Source organism: Amblyomma maculatum, chromosome 5, assembly GCF_055883805.1.
Source record: "Amblyomma maculatum isolate TAMU_Amacu chromosome 5, ASM5588380v1, whole genome shotgun sequence".
Taxonomy (NCBI): domain Eukaryota; kingdom Metazoa; phylum Arthropoda; class Arachnida; order Ixodida; family Ixodidae; genus Amblyomma; species Amblyomma maculatum.
The window spans coordinates 160,990,750-161,011,791 of NC_139348.1; the positions used below are offsets into that span (position 1 = coordinate 160,990,750).

Genomic DNA, 21,042 nt, shown 5'->3' on the forward strand with positions numbered 1-21,042 from the left:
TAGGCAGCCGTTCATGCGCACCGCCGTCTCCAAAAGAAAGAACTCATCTATTTGACGCTTTCAGAAGCTCCCGCTATCGCCAGTCCGTCCGTTTCCGGTAGCCACGTGCAATCGGAGGAGCGATGGAACACGCGTCCGCACCACACCACTGTCAACTTTTCAACAATCGTGACGCCATCTATCGTCTCTAGAAGAAAGCGTAGTTCTAAAACGCCCAGCAAGCGTGACACGCTTTTGTAAAGGTGCTAGATGGCGCCACCACTGCCCTTGGTCGAAAAATGTTCGAGTCTTCCATTCCTTTAATCTTGTCACAGACGATTCCGGTTTGTCATCATGCGCGCGTTAACCAGGTAAGCACCACTGTAAGACCTACTGCGCAACAAAGGTCAATACCGCGCGAGCTTTCTGCCCGGTTTCACCGCAAACGTGCAGTCCGTTTGAGGCAGGAAAATTTTTCAATACTGTTTCCATAAAGTTGCAGAACACTGTACAGCAAAAAAACCAAAAAAAAAGCAAGAACATTTCAGATATGGTATAAATTGTATTTATTAAGCTCGTTCCGACAGCAAACGACAGCGTTCAATGCTGCACATTTTCCACAGCAGACGGTGTAAACATTTATTAAAATCCACCAGTGATGCTTCCCTGATGCAGAGAAGCCCATTGATCAACATTCCTGCTGAAGCCATGCTCACACATTGCATACTGTAATTAATGGGTGATTATGATGGCAAAATGAAAAAAAAGGTACAATCTCGCTGCGCACTGTGAAAGCGCAGATCTTGATGTGCACGTGTACGGGTGCAACGTACAGACTGTATAAGTGGCAATAATTATAACTGATTATATGCATGCTCCGGTTTGATCACGCTCATGGGGCAGAAGAGCTGCAGAGAGGTTGGTTATCACTTTCGCTATGTCGAGAGTCCTTCTCCACATGAATGTACTGGTTTATGCATGTGCAGACGAATCCCTGTGTGACCATTTTTGAGCCCCCAAACCACCAGTGAAACTTCGGCAGTCAGACCCACAGACTTGCTCATATCGGTTCGGATGATTTTACTCTGAATCTATTTTGTTTCCTTGCCTGGCCTAGACAGAATGAATGTCCTTGGTATCACTTCAGCCAGTACAATGACTGGGGGAAACAGACATTGAATATAATCATTTCATTATCCAGTCAAACTCCTGCTGGGGCGGCACAGTGGTTACGGCGCTCGACTACTGTTCCGAAGAATGCGGGCGCTTTTCGGTGGAGGCGAAAAGCAAGGCGCCCGTGTGCTGTGCGATGTCAGTGCATGTTAAAGAACCCCAGGTGGTCGAAAATTCCAGAGTCCTCCACTATGGAGTCTGTCACAGCCTCAGTTGCTTTGGGACGTTAAACCCCACTAACCAAACCATACCATTATCTAGTCAAACCCTTTAGCGCATGTGTGGTGTAGCATGTGTTTGGCTTTGGCCAGTGTGTAATATGTCCTCCTTTCTTGAATCCTGAAAGCACATGTGCAGTGTTTGTAAATGGTGAAAAACTTGGTTTAGCCATATGGTTACAGTTTTGTAAGCAATAGTGCTTGTGTAGAAACACGTAACAGTTCCATAGTTTTTGCAAAGGATTTCTGCACACCTGCAGGACCTTGCCGATCCGTAAACAATGTATCAGCTTCTCTGCCTAGAAAGAAATTTACCATTGCGTCTCAATGAAAGAACAACGATGTGTAGCTACAACTGAACACTACAAACATATATAAATCCTCCAAGTTTCATGAGATACCAGCTTAAAAAATACAATTTACTGCACTTCATTAGCAGCAGTGCTCTAAATGTTGTGTAGCTTACTCTCTGATATACAGTTTATGTCATCTATAGGGCGAAACGTCTGTAGTCTTTTCAGCTTGGGCAACAAGCAGCTCCCCATGATCTTGAGTGTATGCCTTTCAGAAAACTTCTCACGAGATTGTCCAGTCTTCATGGACCAAGTGGCGTGACCACCAAACAACCCAGCCCAGAGGGCAGGGAGTCTGACCAGGTAAATGTAAGCCATGCTATCAGCAAAAGACAGTGAAGCCGCACCCTTGAATAGCCTATAAAATGTTATCGAATACTTCACATTGAGCAGCACGGACAAGAGAGATGCTGTCAGCATGTAAACAAAAGAAAACAGCAGAGGACGCTACTGACAACTCAGTACAGAATTCAGACTTATTTAATAAATGATATGACAAGTGCATGTTGTGCAAACTTCCTGTGCCAGCAGAGAAAAATCTGCTATCCCCTGTGCAATCTCCCCAAAAGAGATATCCACTGCAGACAGACTAGAACATGCCATAGAATGGGGACATAAACATACTGGGTATAAGCATCTCCTTTGCTAAAAATAACTCAATATTTCTTCTACATTGCACCAGATTTAAAGGACTCGTGTACCAAGCAGACTAGGGGGAGAAGAACACAATGCAAAGAAGCTATAAATCACAGACCAGGACAGACTGCGGCCACTGGTACAGCATGTGCAAGAAACTCCCAACTCTGAGAATGCATCCATTAATTATCCCTGACATTTTTCATATGGCTTTTCAACAAAAATACAAGCCCCAAAAATGAAAGACCAGTTCAATCATCCTGGAAGGCTTCACTCATAACTTCAATACACATTCCTCTACAGACTTACTACTGAAATTTTGTCTAGGGCATTCATAGGCACCCTAGGGAATGTCTCATTAAATTTTTGAGAGGGTTTATTAATCGTCTACACTGAGACTGCTGCCTCAAATCCGGGCAAATCGAAAGAACTTGGAAAGACTTCTTGTGCCCTAGTGACAATGTCACTGTTGTATCTATAAGTCAACTAAGTGCAATATAATCAGACTTTACCAAAGCAGCTGAAGAGCGGAGTACTCTAACGTTTGGCAAAGATGTGTGTAAACAAACATGCCACTCAGTTTACACTTTGCCACATAAGCAAGACAAGCAAAGGTCAATTTAATATCCACACAAGTTTCTTCCACTTGGGCTCCCAGTGGCCAAAAGTCGACCGTAACTGCAAAAAGGGTTACACACTGGGATAAAAGCAATGTACAAGATACAAGACAGTATTTGCACCACCAGCCTCACGAGCTTCGGACGGAAAATTGCTCTTTTGCCAGACTACCTCGGTACTTCGGGTCACGCGCTCCATAAAATATGCAGACAATTAACTGCCCTGCATACAGCACACTCTAACCGTTCACGACACCCGGCAACATATGCACAATGTCTGTATTCAAGCAACAAAAAAAAAAGTGAAACCAAGGTGGCATTTTTTTCCGACCCCTTCATTAAAGCTACAAGTATGCCCAGCACACTAAATAACCAAAGCAAAGCACATGAATGCAATATATATTAAATATAAATACACAATTTTCTGCTGACATCAATAACCCACAGACTACAGAAAAGTTGTTTTGAAATCAAGAACAAAAAATTCGCTTTCATTTTCAGTGAGACTTCTAATTCAAGGTGTACTAGATCGTACCACAATATCACACCACTCAAGCAAGGTACTATGAAAATGAGTACCATCAAGATATGTAAGCTGAGATGTCATCACCGCCTAGAAATTGATTCAGTTTATCCATGGTTAAACAAGCACGTATAACAATTTACAAGTTCAACAAAGCCGAATATCACGGCTGAAATTTTCATGGTAGGAAAATTGTTTACAAGTGCCTTACCACAAGGCATATCGCATCGCACAAAGAAAAATTTTAAGCTATTACAGCACCAGCTGAACAACTGCCAAAAATTCAAAGTAACTTCATGCTGCCGAGCTCTTACAGCAAACCAGTTGAGAAACCCCATACAAAACGCATCAAAATTTGCTGCAACAATTTGGCCCAAAATATGGAGATTGACAGACCATTACCCTACATGCAGTGTTAAAGCCTAACTGCTCAACACCACATAAAATAAAAGCTATAGAGCATCATGAAAGTGGCACGACCACCTACTAACCAATGAAAAGTGGTCACAGAGAATAACCCGGTCTCAAAGCATCGTTTTGCACAACTGGTATTATCCAAGACCTCTGCCTACTGCGACAACCGAGAGACCCAACGAAAAACCAGAGCATGTGCATTGCGTCCAATTTCTGGCAAATATATAAATCCCGCTATTCCAACTCTCTGCAGGGTGTGCAGATACATTTTTGTTGAGCCTTCTGTACAGTTTCGATGTGCAAGAGAAGGCTACAATTGAGTGTTGGTTGTTTTCACCACGGAGGAGCTTGGCGTACGTTTCACGAAAGCAGCCGCGGTGAGCAGGTGCAGACACCAAAGGGGCTCATGCAGAAAGTTGGGTAATCCAAACACAGACAACACCTAAAGCACCACCGATCACCAGAGCAACACCTCGAAAGACAGTAGTACTGTGAACCGTCAAAAAATCGGTCTTTTTTTCTGGCTTGCAAACAGTATTTGTAACATGCTGAGCACAGCACACAAAATGCAAACCGATCATGGCACCTCGTGTGCGCACGCCGCAAGGTACCACCTCTCATGACTGAAGTCTTCGCAAATTTCCAGACAATAGGGTCGCAGAGAAAATTGTATACAACACTGTGATACACAGATCACAGAAATGACATCGAGGGGGAAAAACATCAGTGTACACAAGACTGCAACATGTTTCTTTAAGGAAACCTTCGACCACACGGCCATCGACATTTCAATCACTTCGGGTTCGTGAGGTTCACTTCGTGGAGACATTAAAAACCTGAGACACCGGCAACAAAGCCAGCAATGCACGAGCTCAGGGAGTAACAACCTGGAGTTGCTCGCACTCATGCTATCTCTTTCAGAGGAACATTTCTGGAAGACACTTCTCTCCCAACCCTTGAAGATTTAAGAAAAAATATTTTAAAAACTGCTCGGACATACCTTGCTCTTCCCCTGATAATACTTGCAACCGTAGCCTTGTACTATGATACATAGCTCATCTTATTTCCAAACATACCAATGCCATGGTACCAAGTGCCGAGCGCCTTTACTTCGCAGGAGGATAAGAATCTTCCCGAAGAAGAATGCGAGGCTCTAAAAAGGTGTGAAAGACTTTGTACGGGGAAGGCTTGGCCACCCACACATGCACTCGGAATAGCTCGACCTTCGTAATCAAGCCAGATAAATGCTATGCCATTCACTCGATGCACTCTGCCTCTGCTGTCCTTTGCCCCATGCATCTTTTTAATGCAGAGAGATCAAATGTGCCAGCCCCTGCAAAATTTTGCTCAGTAGCAAGGAACTGTTGAGAGACAATCTTTGTGGCCAAACCATTAACAAAAAGCAGAAATTAAAGATCACTAGCATTTCTATTTTTTTTCTCTTTCAAAAACAAAGCACAAGAAACGAAATGTCCATTCAGTAATATAAAGGTGCTTACCAGTGACATCAAGTATGAAGAACACATTTTAACACAGAACGCCAAAACAATGCATTCAACCCCCCTCCCCACCTCATAGCAGAGAGCGCAAGTGTGCAATGAAACCAGAACAAATCTAACACAATCACAGCTGCAGATCTCTGTTCACGCAGAAATGAAGACAGAGAAAAGACAAAGCCGTCCAGTGAAAGAGCTCAACGCAAAAAATTATTTGAGATGGGTGGCAAAAATGTACACAAGAATGACAGGCAGTAAAAACGCATACGTACACATATACATATAAAGGGGGGTTTAGAAAAAAGAGAATCCATAATCTCCGAGTGCATGTGAGTGCCCTCTCCAATATGCGAGGTTGACACAGTGGCAGACGACGAAAAGTTGTGGCACTGTCGTCGTCAGTCACCTTTTTTCTCTCGGCTCAGTGGGGCAGGGTCACACGAGAATGTACCTCATGATTCCGTGACATCGCTATACATGAATGGGACCAGAAAGTCGTCCATGTTGGGCATAACGAAAACCCTCTGTGGAAACAAAAAAGAAAGATGTGTAAATAACCTCGCAGCACAAAATGGTGCATGTACAACAGCAAGACATGATGAGTAGGAGAACATAAGAAAACCGAAATGCAACACAAGGTGATAGTGTATAACTAGACAAGGATAATGGCCCGTGGCGCTCATACACAGCACGAGTACAGTGAAACGTTGGCGATTCAGATTATAAGATTTAAATCGGACCTAGCATTACTGTTTTTGCATTTGTGTAAGTATTGTCAGTCACAATAAAATCTACATAACAGGGGGTTTGGAAATCAGTTGGTTCAGAGTAGACTGCAGACCGATGCCTGCTTAGTAAGAGACTTGTCCGCAGAGCTCTTCAATATTACCAGTTGTGAAACTTCCCATAATGGCCATGTATCAAAAAACAGGTGGTTTTGATTGGTCAAAAATTAGGTGTTCACAAACAGTGGCGGCGCCCGCGGCTGTTAAAAGAAAGTGAGTATATATTGCAAACTGTCAGATTTTTAATAAATGCACAACCACCATAAAAATAAATTATGTTCAAGATTTGCAAGAACAAAACTCCTGAGAAATAAAAGTCTTAGAGGTAATTAAGATGAAGAAAGAAGAAAGTTTCCAGAACGCAATGATGGCAATAACAGCTTGCCCCACCTGGGTGGTGCAGTGGTAAGACGCCCTACTACTGTGCCCGAGTACCCGGGTTCGATCCCGACCACGATGGCTGCGTTTCGATGGAGGCGAAACTAAGCGGCGTTCATGTGCTGTGCTATGTCAGAGCATGTTAAAGATCCCCAGGTGGTCAAAATTACTCCCTAGCCCTCCACTACGGCTCCTCTTTCCCTCTTTCCACTTTCCCACCTTCCTACCTTCCCTTGTGGTTCAGGTGTCCACACAAACAAGTGCGACAGATACAGCGCCTTTCCCTTCCTGTGAACCAATCATTATCAATAACAGCTTCTATTGACTGCCTTCAGATGGCGCAACAATTCATAAGCATCTGGAAAATGCGCACAAAAACCAGTCACTTTTTGAAATGGAGTGTCCCAACTGGCATGATATAAAGCTCAGATTTGTTCGTGGGTGGATATGAGAGTCTAGCAATGCCTGCAGTGCTACAATATTTCTCCATATGTGATTAGCTTGTCTTAGCCGTGAAACGTTCGGCTGGCCCGGAGCGACCAGATCGGAAAGTAAGCCCTCGAGCTAGTTTGTGGGCTGCCTCGTTCCCAAGAAGGGAGGCATGAGCAGGTGTCCATGCTATGCAGATTTTCCCACTAATTTCAACATTACACAGAATTCTTTCTACCTGTGGGGAAACTCTTTTAAAAGATGCAATTGTCGATTTATGTTTTGTAATCACAGACATAGATTCTTGCAGAGGATCCTGTTATGGCGAGGACAATAGCGACCTCTTCCCCAGTGTGTGCATGAGTCATGGGAACCACCCGCTAGCCAGTAGAGTCTACTGCATAAACATACACCACTGATTTGTCATTAAGGAAGAGTTTGCCCAGAGTTCTGGCTCTATGTGCCCCACACTCCCTGTGGTGTTCATGTTCTTTGTGATGGGTGGAATTATTGCATTTTTGCAGATCTCATTTAGTAGAGCAGTGCTGGTTCCTGTCTGTCCTTCGTAGTTTATGTTTAGATTGGCGAGAATGGGGGGGAATCAGCCAGTTGGTGCAACTAAAAGGCGGAAATCATTTGACATGCGGAATGGGAGCCCCATTGCTCGTTCAATGCACTTTTTGATGACATGTCCACTTTTCCCTTCTCAGCAGCCTTGAGTAAGAGGCACGGACAAATGTAGGCCATAAGCAAAGGCCTGTGCTAACCTGAGGAAATTTGTTTCCCTCATGCTGGAGTGTGTTACTGATTCTTTAAAAGAGTTGCACCATTTGTTGTGCAGTGCCTCGAAGGGCGTTAATAGGGGAAGAGGGGATTGAAGGTGAACTTCTTTAATTTTTGACTTAAGGTGATTTAGACCAGCATGAAACAGTCAGATATAAAGTTTCACACTGACACCTTTAGTAGTCCTTATTTTATCATTGTTTATATATTGTTCACATGTCACCTGCTTGTGCAAAGCCTGGCACGGCAAAAAGTAAAGGGCTATAGATCTGTAAATGCTTTTGATGTTTAGTAGAAATTATGGTCTAAATCAAGGCAACTTTTTTTTTTATTTGTCTTTTTTTCTTTCTTTTTCTTTTTTTTTTTTTCAAATGACACATTATGCATGTTCTCTTAATGGCACGTTGGAGGCACACTCCACTGGCTGCAAACGGACGTTCGACATACTCGATCTTCCCGTTGACAATCGCTGCTTTTTTCTTGGGTTAACAGGCTTGCGCTTTCGCTTCCCGTACGAATGTTTCATCCAGTACTACTTCTGGTACGTGCAGCGATCCATAACACATGGTCTAAGTCGTCGCGGCGCAGACGCAAAAATGCCTTTCCAGAAGCAGACCGCGGAAAATCTCCTTGCGGCAGGGGGTAAAGCATGGTGAGGAGGTTGCGCTCCACTTGTGTAGCACCATGATGGCATTCCTATCAATTATTTTTCCTTTACTCGCACAAGAAACTCCGAAAAGTAGATCTGTAAAGCATTAGGTTCTTAAAGAAATTATTTTCATGTTATATTTTCTTAGAGTTGTAAAATTTAAGTGATATAAAGGCTGATAAAAGCCTACTTGCGATAGTTTCGTATCGTTACGTCTGCTGTACCTAGAACTAGAGGGCACTGGCTGTACGCAGCTGTAGTATGCGAGAAGTATCATCATGGCTGCGAACACAGGAGTAGTGAGGGTTTACATGGGAGTGCTGCTGTCGCTTTCGGTCTAGCATTAGTTGCATTAACTCTATGCCTCGCGGCGCCCGCCACTGCAGACTTGTTGCAACAGCGGCATCAGCCAATGAGGCGCCGAGCCAATCTGGGCGCAGGTTCCATCGACAGCTACGCGCAGCTCGCCCGTGATCTTTCTTTTGTTTGTTTGCTTGAGGGCAGAGGGGAGGGCGATGCACGGAAGCAAAGAGTCGGAGAATCGGGCTTTCCAAGATACGAAGATGGCGGCACTCCGTGGCAGGAAACGAGAGCCGTTGCGCCCCAAACTTTGCAGCTTATTGGTGATTTCAGTCAAATATCTCACCAGCAGCACCGAATATATTTATTTTGACTTTGTTTCTTGCACGAAATTTTCATGTTTTACGCGACTTTTATAGAGATTTTTGCGATTTGATACCCGCTTCCCCCTTAATTGCGCCTCTATTGAAGCTATTTTTTTTTTAATTGCGAGCCCCAAAATCCAGTTTTTGAAGACCTGAGGTAGGGGAACTTCTGACAGACAGACCTACGTTGGGCACATGAAAAATTGACTTGTTCGGCGAGCATCCCAGTCCTTGGGGGACGACATATGCTTTCACTGTGTCTACAGCTTCTTGCAGTCTCTTCTATGTCTGCGCATTACTTCCTACTGTGGCTCAAAGAGTGATGTCACCTGCGTGCAAACTAAAATTTAGACCTTGAATGTGTTTGAGGTTCTGTGGTAGCTGAAGAAGGGCGACATTAAGGACAAATAGAGAACCGAGCCTTGCGGCGTGTCCCTGGTTCCGACTCCGTTTTCTCTGGATTCATGCTCCCTAATGCAAAGTTTAGCTATCATACCTCAAGATAGTGAAGATCTGCTAAAATAGCCTCATGCTGGATGTTGTTGAATGCCTTTTCGAAGTCCAATCCTATGATCACTCGTATGTCCCTATGACTGTGAGTAAGAGGTGTTTAATAATCTCTTATATGACGTCCAGGCAAATTTACTTGTTAGATCAGACTACACAATGTGCTACTGATATTCACTGTTAGCGAGACTCGCTGCCACGGAGACTCATAAGTGCGACTACCATGTGGGCACTCTGCCAACTCACCTGGAATTCGAGGAAGAGCATCTTTTCTATGCGCTCTGTGACACGGGCAATGGTGACCTCTTTGGCTCCGAGCTTGGGCCGGGCCAGCAGCTGCATCTTGGGCAGTGTGCGGAAGCCATACCTGCGTGAAAATGATCATCCCTCCTTCTTAAAGTGGAATTATGGCAACATAAAATGAAATAGAACACCAGGAAAGAGCTTACAGGATGCTTAAGAGTATAACATGAATGCTGCGCTTTGTATTCGAAGAATCCTCCAGAAACTTGCAACCACTGCCTTGTTCATGCTCATGAAATACGTTCTCTTGACTTTGTATTCACGCCAGTTATACTGCAGCTGCACAAACGACAGTATCTGTGCATTTATGTCATTTCACTTTTGATTTGGAAGCAAGCAGGATTTAAGCAGGATTTTTGCAAGCTAGTGGTTTCTGCATGTGATGCGGGGTTCATCGTTTTGCTTTGAGGCCTGAAGAGCCTGGTTCCTTCATTAAGTTTCAGCGGTAGTCGTGAGATTGTTACCGCAGGAAGGCTTACATAGTTAAGGAGGTATCCAATTTGTACTGAATTCTCCCATGACAAGCATGGGACACGCTACATACAAGGCATTGAGCATCATTCCACAGCTTTGTGTCGCTGTCCTGTGGCACTCTTTGCAGACGGGTACTACGGAAATACTGGAGGCAAGAGCCAAGAAGAGCTAATGCACCAAAAATGCAGCCTTTAGCAGCGAAGCTTGATATAAAGCTGTGTAGCTGTCATTTGCAGCCGCAAGTCTGCACTGGCGGAGGATGCTAATGAGTAATTATTTCCTCATTACTGCTTAACTGGTAGCAAAGTTTCCAGTAGCAGTAAGTCAACAAAAGAATGTACTAACAAGTCAGCGCAAATGCGACTCATGTTTTCAATATTCACAGCTTTTGCTTTTGCCATCTACGAGAGGTAGGATGAAAATGAAAACTATTGGCAAGCGCAATTTCTAGCACGTTTCAAGCAGCTCAGATGCACCCACCAGATGCGGTCGGTGGGCGGCGGCGGTATGTTGAGGGCCAGGGTGCCCACCAGGTGGCTGACCTCAACGGTCAACACGAGGGGAGTGTTAGAGACCTCTTCCATCTTGCGCTTGATGTAGCGGTTCTCCGTGGCCTGCTGGAAGTAGCGCGACTGCGCTATCTTGTCTACCAGCTCCAGCAGCTTTTTGCCTGTGCCCGTCGCTGAGCTCGGGTCTCGGGAAATGGTGCTCGACTCTCCCTTCTCAGCCACAGTTCCCTCATCATCGGAGGAAGAAGCGGCACTCTCATCGTCGTAGGCATCGTGGTTTATGGCAAAGCTGCACCAAGGAAAAGTTGAGAAACTCATTGCAAAGGTGGCACTTTGATTTTTGCTTGTAGTTCTACAAAGTTTCCTCACCAGCAAGAAAGAAAGTAGAGTACATAAAATATGCAAAGTGGTATGTTCTTGCTATAGTAAAACCTCGGTGATAGGAATCTCATGGGGTCGCGAAAAAATTCGTATAATCCGAACATTCGTATCATCAGAATGAAAGGCAATAAGTATGCAGAAGCATGGGAAAGGCAGTCACGCAGATCTGTTTACGCCCGAGGTTTATTACGGTTGCGCGGTCACAGCTCACCACTCGCGGCACACACAGCGCGACAGTTAATCGCGATGTCAGTGAGGTGCCGCGTCAGACTGCTCGCGATGCGTACAGCACGACTGGCGGTCATGTAGTCTATGATGCGCGGCCCACATATGCCCGCCACGTGTGCCGCCGACTACTAGAAACGATTGCGGTCTGCCCGCCTCCGCATACTTCTCCCGGCGCGTACAGCATGACAAGAGATGGCAACATGCGGGCTACGCGGCGCCACAAACTGTTCGCAGGTCGCAACTGCGGAGCCAGCGGTGTGTTGCCTGTGCGTACACCCGCAACGTACGCCGCCACCAACTAATGCGGTTGCGACATCTGCGGTTTGTAGGCCACGCGCCACTGAAAGCTTTTCGCGACGTAAGCCTGACAGACAACCGCAACATCAGTGAGGTGTGGACCTCGCATCGCCACAAGCTGGTTATGATGGGTACATACAGCACGCCTGGCTATCGTGGATGTGCGGGCAGTGCATAGCACTCAGGGTTGCGGTCTCAGTTCACGCGTTCGTATTATTCACAGTGGCGCAGGAGAGTGTTTGGAAGATCCAAAATTTTGCACATTGCACACAATGCACTCTGGCCGAAGAATTTCGAGAATTCGTATCACCCAGATTTTACTGTAGTACAGTCAAAAGATGAAGGCTTATGCAAAAACTATGGACTGAATCCTAAAACAATGGGTGCCAACATTCACTGGCATGAAGATAAGTTGAAAACTAGATGCAGAAGCTAAGCTTCAATATCTATGTATAGGTTGCTAGGTGAGTCTGTAAATAAACATTATGAACAAACAGTGCAATTGACAAGATGACAAGATATGGAACGAAAAATGGTAGTGTGCAGAGTGGGTTAGAAATAACTGGAGTTACTGACATTCTAGTCGTAATCAAAAAGAAATGGATATAGGCAATGCATGTAGTGCGAAGAGGGGATAACAAATGGTCGCTAAAGGTAACAAATTGGATTTCAAGGGAAGGAAAGTGCAGCAGAGGGCAGCAGAAAGTCGGGTGGGCGGAGGAGGTGTCACATGGATGCAACTAGCACAGGATTGGGCTAATCGGAATAATACGGGAGAGGCCTTCGCCCTGCAGTGGGTCTAGTCTGGCTGATGATGATGATGGAAGCATCAGAATTTCTACAAGGGGTACACATGAGCAAGATAAGGGCTGATATTTATTTCTTCCCTCAATGGTTTTTACTGTGTTTGAGTGACCGTCAGCCCATTTCACTTTATGCTGCAATGTGGCCCTTCGTTGCTTTGGTCTGTACTTTGTACTGTGGTGACTGTACGTATGTGGCACGTAGAGTCACCTCTGCATCTCTTCAGTCTGCGAGCGCTTGAGGCGCATCAGGTTGAGCTTGGTGCTGAGGGTCATGTAGAAGGCCCCGTTGTAGGTGACATCCATGTCTACCCAGACGCCCCGCTTGTCCACCACAGCCTCCGAGGTGCGCCGCACATATGGCAGTTGTGAGCCCAGGTGGATGTCCGTCACAGTCAGCTCCTCCATGAAGAAAGGCACCTGCAGCCAACCAAAAAAATCATCCTCCACCGATTATCCACGATGATCTAGATGGAAATACATGAATAGCGCAGACACAAATTATAGCAAACTGCCAGCATTGCCTCTAGTCTCTAGGATTTCTGCCTACCAGAGTTGTAGCATTTTTGAGAGAACAGAGAACGCCCAACTAGCATAGAGAACATCCAACTAGCACCAGGCTGATACAGGTAACAAGTGTCACCTCAGGAACTCTCGTTGGGCTTTAGTAGTGCTGCCTTTCGAAACACTGGAATCATTAAATGCTCTAACCAATTCATTAATTAACCACATAATCATCTGAACTGTGCCTTGCATTGGCACGAAGGTCACAATGGCAGCAAGTGAAGAGCACGATCAAAGAAGACAGTTGGGCTATTTGGTGCATTTGGGCACTGACCCTACACAAGAGCCTTTTTGCCCCTCACCTTGATGCGGCTTAGCTTCTTCTGGATGCGACGCCTGACAATGTCGGCCCAATCAGACTGTGTGAACACGTCGTAGAAGAGCCGCCCGACCAGCATGTTCAGCCACTGGGTGTCAGACTTGATAGACTGGGGACGAGGAAAAGAATTTGTTTTGTCACAACAGCTGGGTCATGTATTGGGCTCACACTTGCCTACTCTCACGATTCCACTGACTGACTGCAGTCACCTGAGCACAGACACTGCAAAAAGCACACTGCAGCAGAAGAGAAGCAAAGGATTCTAACGTGACCCCTTGTACTCTCATCCTCTAAGGTTGTGGGGATGTGGTCATTAGCATCTCTGATTGAAATATCTATTTTCCAATAGAGTAGGATGGGGATACTCGTCTGGCTTAACTCTCATCCTCTAAGGTTGTGGGGATGTGGTCATTAGCATCTCTGATTGAAATATCTATTTTCCAATAGAGTAGGATGGGGATACCCATCTGGATTAACACTTTACTGTCTGCGCTTATTCACATTGATAACCCGCTATCGATGGTTCCACGATACGAATTTTCCTGCTTTTGAAGTGTTCCTTGACAAGTGGCGGCCTCTAGTGGGAAATATAAGAACCCTTCTTTCAATTTCACTTTTTTCATTTTCCACTGTGCTGTGCCAGTGCAGCTGGTCTCCGGAATCAGGTGATCGGGGCTCCTTGTTTACATCATGGTGTTGAGATCTGCACTGATTTTGCTGCTGCTCGGAAACAGCGCATTTCCACGAAAATTGACGCATCTGAGAGCTTATTTTTGGACGCAAACAGCAGCAATGATGTTTTTGAAGATGACTTCGGATCTTCAGACTTCAGCACCGACAGCAAAACTGCATCAAACTGACCCGGACATCAACAGCCATGCCCATAAGTTTCGCTTCAGCCCCCGAAAAGTTCCCCTTCTGCTGCAGACTGATCGGAAGAGATCAGTGTTCTGAAGGTCACAACTGTTACCTGCAGAGTGTCAACGTCTTTCGGGTGAAATTACTTGCCTCATCAGTGCACAGAGTCGTGTTTTCCACTATAAGATAGCCAGGGGTCGACATTGGCGTAGTCGACCTCGACTACTGTTTTTTTTAATAACTCAGCAAATACTGTACACAGAAAGGTAGAATTTGCTGCAATGTTGCATTGGACCTTGTCTTAAAAAACGTATATGTTGAAATTGTTTTGTTTTATTTGTGTGAAAAAGTTTCGATATTTTTTGAGTTTTTTTAATTTTAACTACAATTTTTCTTTCTGATAGTTGTTCTTTTCATCACTTACGAAATAAAGATGTTAATTGTTACTCATACCATTGCGAAGAGAGTTTCCTCCTCTACAATTTGATACCATATACTCCTGTACCAAGCAAGTTTTGTTAAAAAATTATGATACCACCCAAAAACCACTACTTTTCCTGTGGACAGGAAAATGCGGCCCACAGCTCTTGGGTCCGGACAGCGTCTTCAGCCAGTTGGATGAGAGCAAGGTGAGTTGTTGGCAGAGTATCAAAGTCTCCCGGGAGGCCTCTATTCTCCTGGTGTGTTTGGGCATGCCCAGATCAAGTGAGCCATGTCCGTCGTATTTTTGCAAGTCTCTCTGTACTGTGGTTGGTGCACATGAGCGGGGCTTGGGATACATTCTTGTCCATAGGAGTCTCCAAATATTCTTTTGCTCTCTGTTTAGTGGTCTGTTTGCCAGTGGGAATACCACTCGACTTATAGTGTTATGTTAAGTAGTCGGCCCCGGCCACTACCATAATAGGGGCCCGGGGTCTTCCGGAAAGTTAGACCTCAGGTGAGCTCATGAAAACCTTCATTTCCCAGTAGAAGCCAATCTTTTCTGCTCAAAGCACCAACGGTACGCAACTTTCCGTGGCAGTGGTAGTTTCGTCTTTCCCAAACTTTCGCACGTTCCGAGTAGCGATGCTGCTGCTACAATTAGTACCACTCCCATGACACCTGCCTCGACTAGTAATGACAGTAACGTGGTGTGCCAAACGACCAAAGCGAGGAGGGGAGTATGCATTGCTGCCCTGACAAACCATCCTCACCTGTGAGAAAGTGCCCACTGCTGGTGAGGTCAGGATTGAGCCCTTGACAGGCAGTGCTGCCGACAGGGATGGTGAGAGCCACTGTTGCTCCCGATGCCTCAGCTGCAGCTCCTCGATGTATGCCTCGTATGAGATGGGCTGGCTTGCCATGTCTTCAAACCGCGTCCGCTTCGTCTTCGAGTCTGTTGTTCAAGGTTGACACTTTTTTCAGTGATGGGGTAACAATAACCCCATTCTGGGGTAGCAGTGCCTAAAGGCTGCATATGCAGCTGCCAATTTTTCAGGAAACTATTTCCAGCTGCCACAGTGTATTCTCAGGCATGAACGCAAGCAACGCCGTGCCCTCGATTCCAAGTGCAGAAACATTTTCTCCATCAATATGGAGTTAAAACGAGGACAGTCCTCCATTTTAGCCTATTCAGTGAATAATGGAGTAAATATGGAGGAACCATGTGCTTTTACTCCAGTTATAAACTCAAGAGTACTCCACATTCAGTGGAGAGTCATTCTAATTTGCATATGAGCTCCTAAACATTACACTGCAACAATTACTGTTATTGACACCATTAAATACCAATACCAATACAGAAAAGAAAAAAAGCAGGGAGGAGGAGGTTGAGAGCAAAGTTATGCAGCCTTTCCCTCTAAAATGAATTGCCAGGTGAGGCACCATAAAAATAAATGATAAACAAATCTAGAACACAGAACTCATCAATTTATGGCCTTTTTTTTAATGGGAAAATATGACCAGTATTGCAACCATTGTGCATTTCTGCTTATTTTGCCTTCAATGCAACAGACTGAGAATCTGCTTCAATCGTAACAGTGCAGGAACCACTTGAAATTGTGCACGTGCCCCACAACATAATGAAAACACAGTGTGTGTGTGTCAATGCAAAGCTGGCACGGGGTGCATAACCAAGACGGCGGAATCCATTCGGCGCAGGACAGAGGCAATGGACATGCACGTATACAATAATGGTGACTGGTGCGCACAATCAAACAGGAAGTGATGGCCGATCCCCACACCTGGCTGGCCAAAGCCTGTTCTGGTGAGGGACAGCATTGTTGTCAGCTGCAGTCACTGGGATAGGCTACAACCCAAACTTGCCGCTGACATGTGGATCGTTTTCCCCCGTGGTGAACTGTGGCTAAATCAGGATTTGAATCGCACTTCTCTCCCAAACGAGGTGGATGCTAGAAGTTCTCAAACGTCCTAGCTTCGTGGAAACCTCTACTAGTAATGCCAGTAACATGATACGCCACAATGATGAACGGCCAAAGCAAGGAGGGGAGTATGCATTGTTCACACCCTCATGACTATGGTCATGCCCATGCCTCATGACCAAAGTGAACCAGCATCCTGGAAGAATGCTAATATTACGTTAATAAAGGGCATGCCAAGGACTTGAAATGCCTTGTCTTAATGTCCTGCCTACGAGGAATTCGCTAAGGTACTAATAGCTAAATACCCCTTCACGGATCACTGCCTTGCCGTGGCGGAGGGGCTTGCGAATTCCATGAATTGCGGAACCATTATGTCTTTTATTGTGGGCATGAATCCAGGAGAAGGAATGGGGTCGCTCTCATAGTAAACAGAAGAATGGGCAAAGCAGTGCTAGGGTACAACCCCAAAAACGACCGAATTATTTCACTTCGAATCCAAGGCCACCCTTTCAACATAACAGTTATCCAAGTCTATGCACCAACCACTACTGCTGAAGAAGCTGACGAGAGATTTTATGCTGACCTGCAATGCCTTTTAGACCGCACTCCATCATCAGACGTCCTTTTTCTCATAGGAGACTGGAATGCTAAGGTGGGGAGTGAAGAAATATCCGGAATTACAGGCAAGTTCGGCCTTGGTGAGCCAAATGAAGCTGGGCAGAGGCTAGTAAAGTTTTGTCAAAAAAACAACCTGACCATAGCAAATACTCATTTTCAACAGCACAAGAGGCCTGTACACATGGACTTCACCGGATGGTCTGTACAGGAATCAGATTGACGGCAGATATGGAGGAGTGCTATACAAGCAGTAAAAACAAGGCCTGGGGCCGATTGTGGCACCGATCATCAAGCTTCTTGTTACCAAATTTAAGCTTCGATTGAGGAAAACGCAGAAAACTAGAAGGCCTTTCAGGTATGATCTGGATCAAATTCCATCAGAATATGCTGTGGAAGTGAGGAATCAATTTCAAGAATTAGATCTAGAAGACAGAGAGCCTGACGAAACGTGGACTGAGTTGCTCCTAAGGTAGTTCCAAAGCAAAAGAAATGCAAGAAAGCAAACTGTATATCTGAAGAGGCTTTGCAAATAGCTGAGGAAAGGAGGATGGCAAAAGTTATGGGGGAAAGAGAAAGACACAAGGTTCTCAATGCGGATTTTCAGAAAATAGCAAGGAGAGATAAGAATGCCTTCCTGAACATACAGTGCCAAGCAGTTGAGGACAACAGCCAATTAAGGAACACAAGAGCTCTGTATAAGACAATCAAAGATATCAAAGGAAGCTTCTGTGCTAAGCTGGGCGTGATAAAGGACAAACGAGGAAGGGACCTCACTGAAGCCTCAGAGATAAAGAAGAGGTGGCAGGAATACACAGAACTGCACAAGATGGACCCGGATGTGCAAACCCAACATAAGACGGTTGTGATTACTGATCTCGAGCCGGGCATCCTGAAGAGTGAAGTTGAATGGGCCTTAGTCAGACTTGCTAAGAACAAAGCTAGTGGAATTGATGTCATTCCTGCAGAGTTGCTTCAAAACCTCAACCATGACGCTGTTAACATTCTGTATACATTATGCCAGCAAATTTGGCACCTGTGGCCAAATTTGCAGTGGCCACCTCCAATCCTGTGGCCACTGCAGGGTGGCCACAGGATTGGAGGAGGTCAGTTTACATCCCCATTCCAAAGAAAGGCAGTGCCAAGGATTGTTCCAACTACTGCACAATCGCGCTTATTTCGCATGCTAGCAAGGTGATGTTGAAAATCCTCCAAGGTAGGCCGCAGCAGTATGTGGATTGGGAGCTTCCGGACGTGCAAGCTGGGTTTTGCAAGGGAAGAGGAACTACAGACCAGATTGCCAATCTTTGCTGGATCATGAAAAAAGCAAAGAGTTTTCCAGAAACCCATTTACTTCTGCTTCATTGATTATGCGAAAGCGTTTGACTGCGTAGATCACAGCAGATTGTGGCAAGCTCTCCAAGAGATGGAAGTTCCAATTCACCTCATCTGTCTCCCCAGGAACCTGTATGAAGGGCAAGAGGCCACAGTCAGAACTGGGCATGGTCTTACTGATTGGTTTTCGATTGAGAAAGGAGTGAGACATGGCTGCATACTGTCGCCCTGCCTATTCAACCTATATGCTAAGTGAATCATGAGGAAGGCCGGTCTGGACGAGCCTTCAGCTGGAGTGAAGATTGCTGGAAAATGTATCAACAACTTTAGATATGCAGATGATACCACTTTATTGGCAGAAAGTGAAGTGGAACTCAAGAGACTTCTGATGAGCGTACAAGAAGAGAGTGAGAAGTTTGAGCTTAAACTGAACATTAAAAAGACAAAGATCATGGCGTTTTGCCCTATCAAGTCCTGGAGCATCAAGGAACAAGAAGTGGAAGCTGTGACAGATTTTCTCTTCTTGGGCTCCAAGATTACCCCGGAAGGAGACTGCAGCCATGAAATTAGGAGACGTCTGCTTCTGGGAAAGAGCCATGGCTAGCCTTGACCGCCTAGTAAAGAGCAGAGACATTAGACTGCCAACCAAGATCCGTATAACTCGTGCTATGGTCTTTCCAGTTGTGATGTATGGATGCGAGAGCTGGACTATGAAGAAGGCTGACCGTCGAAGAATTGACGCATTTGAATTGTGGTGCTGGCGAAGACTCTTGAGAGTTCCTTGGACTGCCAGAAGATCAAATCAGTCGATATTGTCGACCATAAACCCTGACTGCTCATTGGAGAGTCAAATTCTAAAGTTAAAGCTCAGCTACTTTGGTCATCTGATGGAAGAGAGGAGTCGCTGGAGAAAGATTTGATGTTGGGAAAGGTTGAGGGTCACTGGAGAAGGGGTAGGCAGCGAACGTGATGGTGAGATGGCATCCTCGAGGCGCTGCAGATGAAGTTATGTGATGTTAGGAAGATAGTGAGAGACCGGAAAGCGTGGCGTGATATGGTCCATAGGGTCACGAAGAGTCGGACACGACTGAACTGAACTGAATAGCTAAATAACTCAGAAAAGCATTGCTGTTCAATCAACAAAAGGATGCGGCAGGCTCCTGTAAAGGCTACTCACCAATGGCCCATATGGGAAAAAATTCCCAATAAGGAAAAATGTCGGGCAGGGAGACACTATCTTCTCAGTGCTATTTACCACGCTTCGAGAAGGCATTCAGACATTTGAACTGGGAACAATTGCAGATAAAGCTTAACTAGCAATGCCTCAGTAATCTGCAATATGTCTTGTCCTTGCTAAGAGATTCAGAGGAATTTCAAAAGCACCGTCAATGACCTAGACAAGCAAAGCAGAACGGTGGGTCTAAAAATTACTATGCACAAAAACCCATGGAGCACATTCGGCAAGCACTCTCTGATCATGAACTGAAGCTTATCAGTACTCTTCAAGATGAAAGTCCATAGCAGCTGTATCTGACACATGCTAACCAAGGCTGTAGAAACATGGAGGCTAAGAAAAGGGTTCTACTTAAGTTGAGGACAATGCAGAGAGCTATAGAAAACAAAATTAATAAGTGTAACATTAAGAGATAGGAAGCATGTAGAGTGGGTCAGAGAAATAACTTAGTTAATGACTTAGTTAGAGTTAATGACATTCTAGTCGAAATCGAGAAGAAAATGAACATGGACAGGGCACATAATGTAAAGGCAAAATAACCGATAGTTGCTTGGGGAAACTGGTGGGACTCCAAGGGAAGGGAAGTGTAGCAGGGGGCGGCAGAATGTAAGGTGGGCGGATGAGGTTAAGAAGTTCACAGGGGGTCAAGTGGACACAGTTGGCACAGGAAAGGCATAGAAGAGGCCTTTGCATTGCAGTGGGTGCAGTCAGGTTCATGATGATGAATACAAGTGGCAAAATGGTGTGAACACCTGCATTCAGAACTCGCTGTTCAATCGAATTCACAGTTAAACAGAGCCGCGCAGTGCAAGCCTACTACTCACTGCCATAAGCGATGGCCTGCTGGAACCTGCGGAACCACTCTTCCTTCTCCCGGCATGTCCGTGCGAATAGGTAGAGCACCTCGTGTTCCGAAGAGGTCGGTACGGGCAGTATCGCACTGGCAAGGTTCCCTGGTTCCTTGGACGGCGTGCTGTTGGTAGGGGACATAGTGGACGGCTTGTCTTGGCTCGAGTCTTTGCCAGCCACACCGCTTCCAGCTGTGCGACGCAGGAAATGAAAAACAGAGCATGTCAGTCTAGTAAGCGCATGCTGCAAAGAAGGCAGAAAGGTGAAACTGTGACAAACACGAGAGAGGAAACGGACATGGGCAACAG

The 21,042-nt window shown here is 45.4% G+C and overlaps 1 protein-coding gene across 3 annotated transcripts in view; it reads right to left on the minus strand.

The window, feature by feature from the left end:
• Window positions 1–528: 528 nt before the first annotated feature.
• Window positions 529–21,042, minus strand: part of LOC146190141 (testis-expressed protein 2) — a 46,244-nt gene continuing 25,730 nt past the window's right edge. For all 3 annotated transcript variants that reach the window (XM_084604874.1, XM_084604875.1, XM_084604873.1), the window contains 7 exons: window positions 20,710–20,925; window positions 15,535–15,716; window positions 13,467–13,592; window positions 12,812–13,020; window positions 10,863–11,180; window positions 9,852–9,972; window positions 529–5,933 (listed from right to left, as the gene is read on the minus strand). In XM_084604874.1, the coding sequence (XP_084461000.1) occupies window positions 5,862–5,933; window positions 9,852–9,972; window positions 10,863–11,180; window positions 12,812–13,020; window positions 13,467–13,592; window positions 15,535–15,716; window positions 20,710–20,925 (1,244 nt within the window). In that variant the 3' untranslated portion in view covers window positions 529–5,861. The remainder of the gene's footprint in view (window positions 5,934–9,851; window positions 9,973–10,862; window positions 11,181–12,811; window positions 13,021–13,466; window positions 13,593–15,534; window positions 15,717–20,709; window positions 20,926–21,042) is intronic.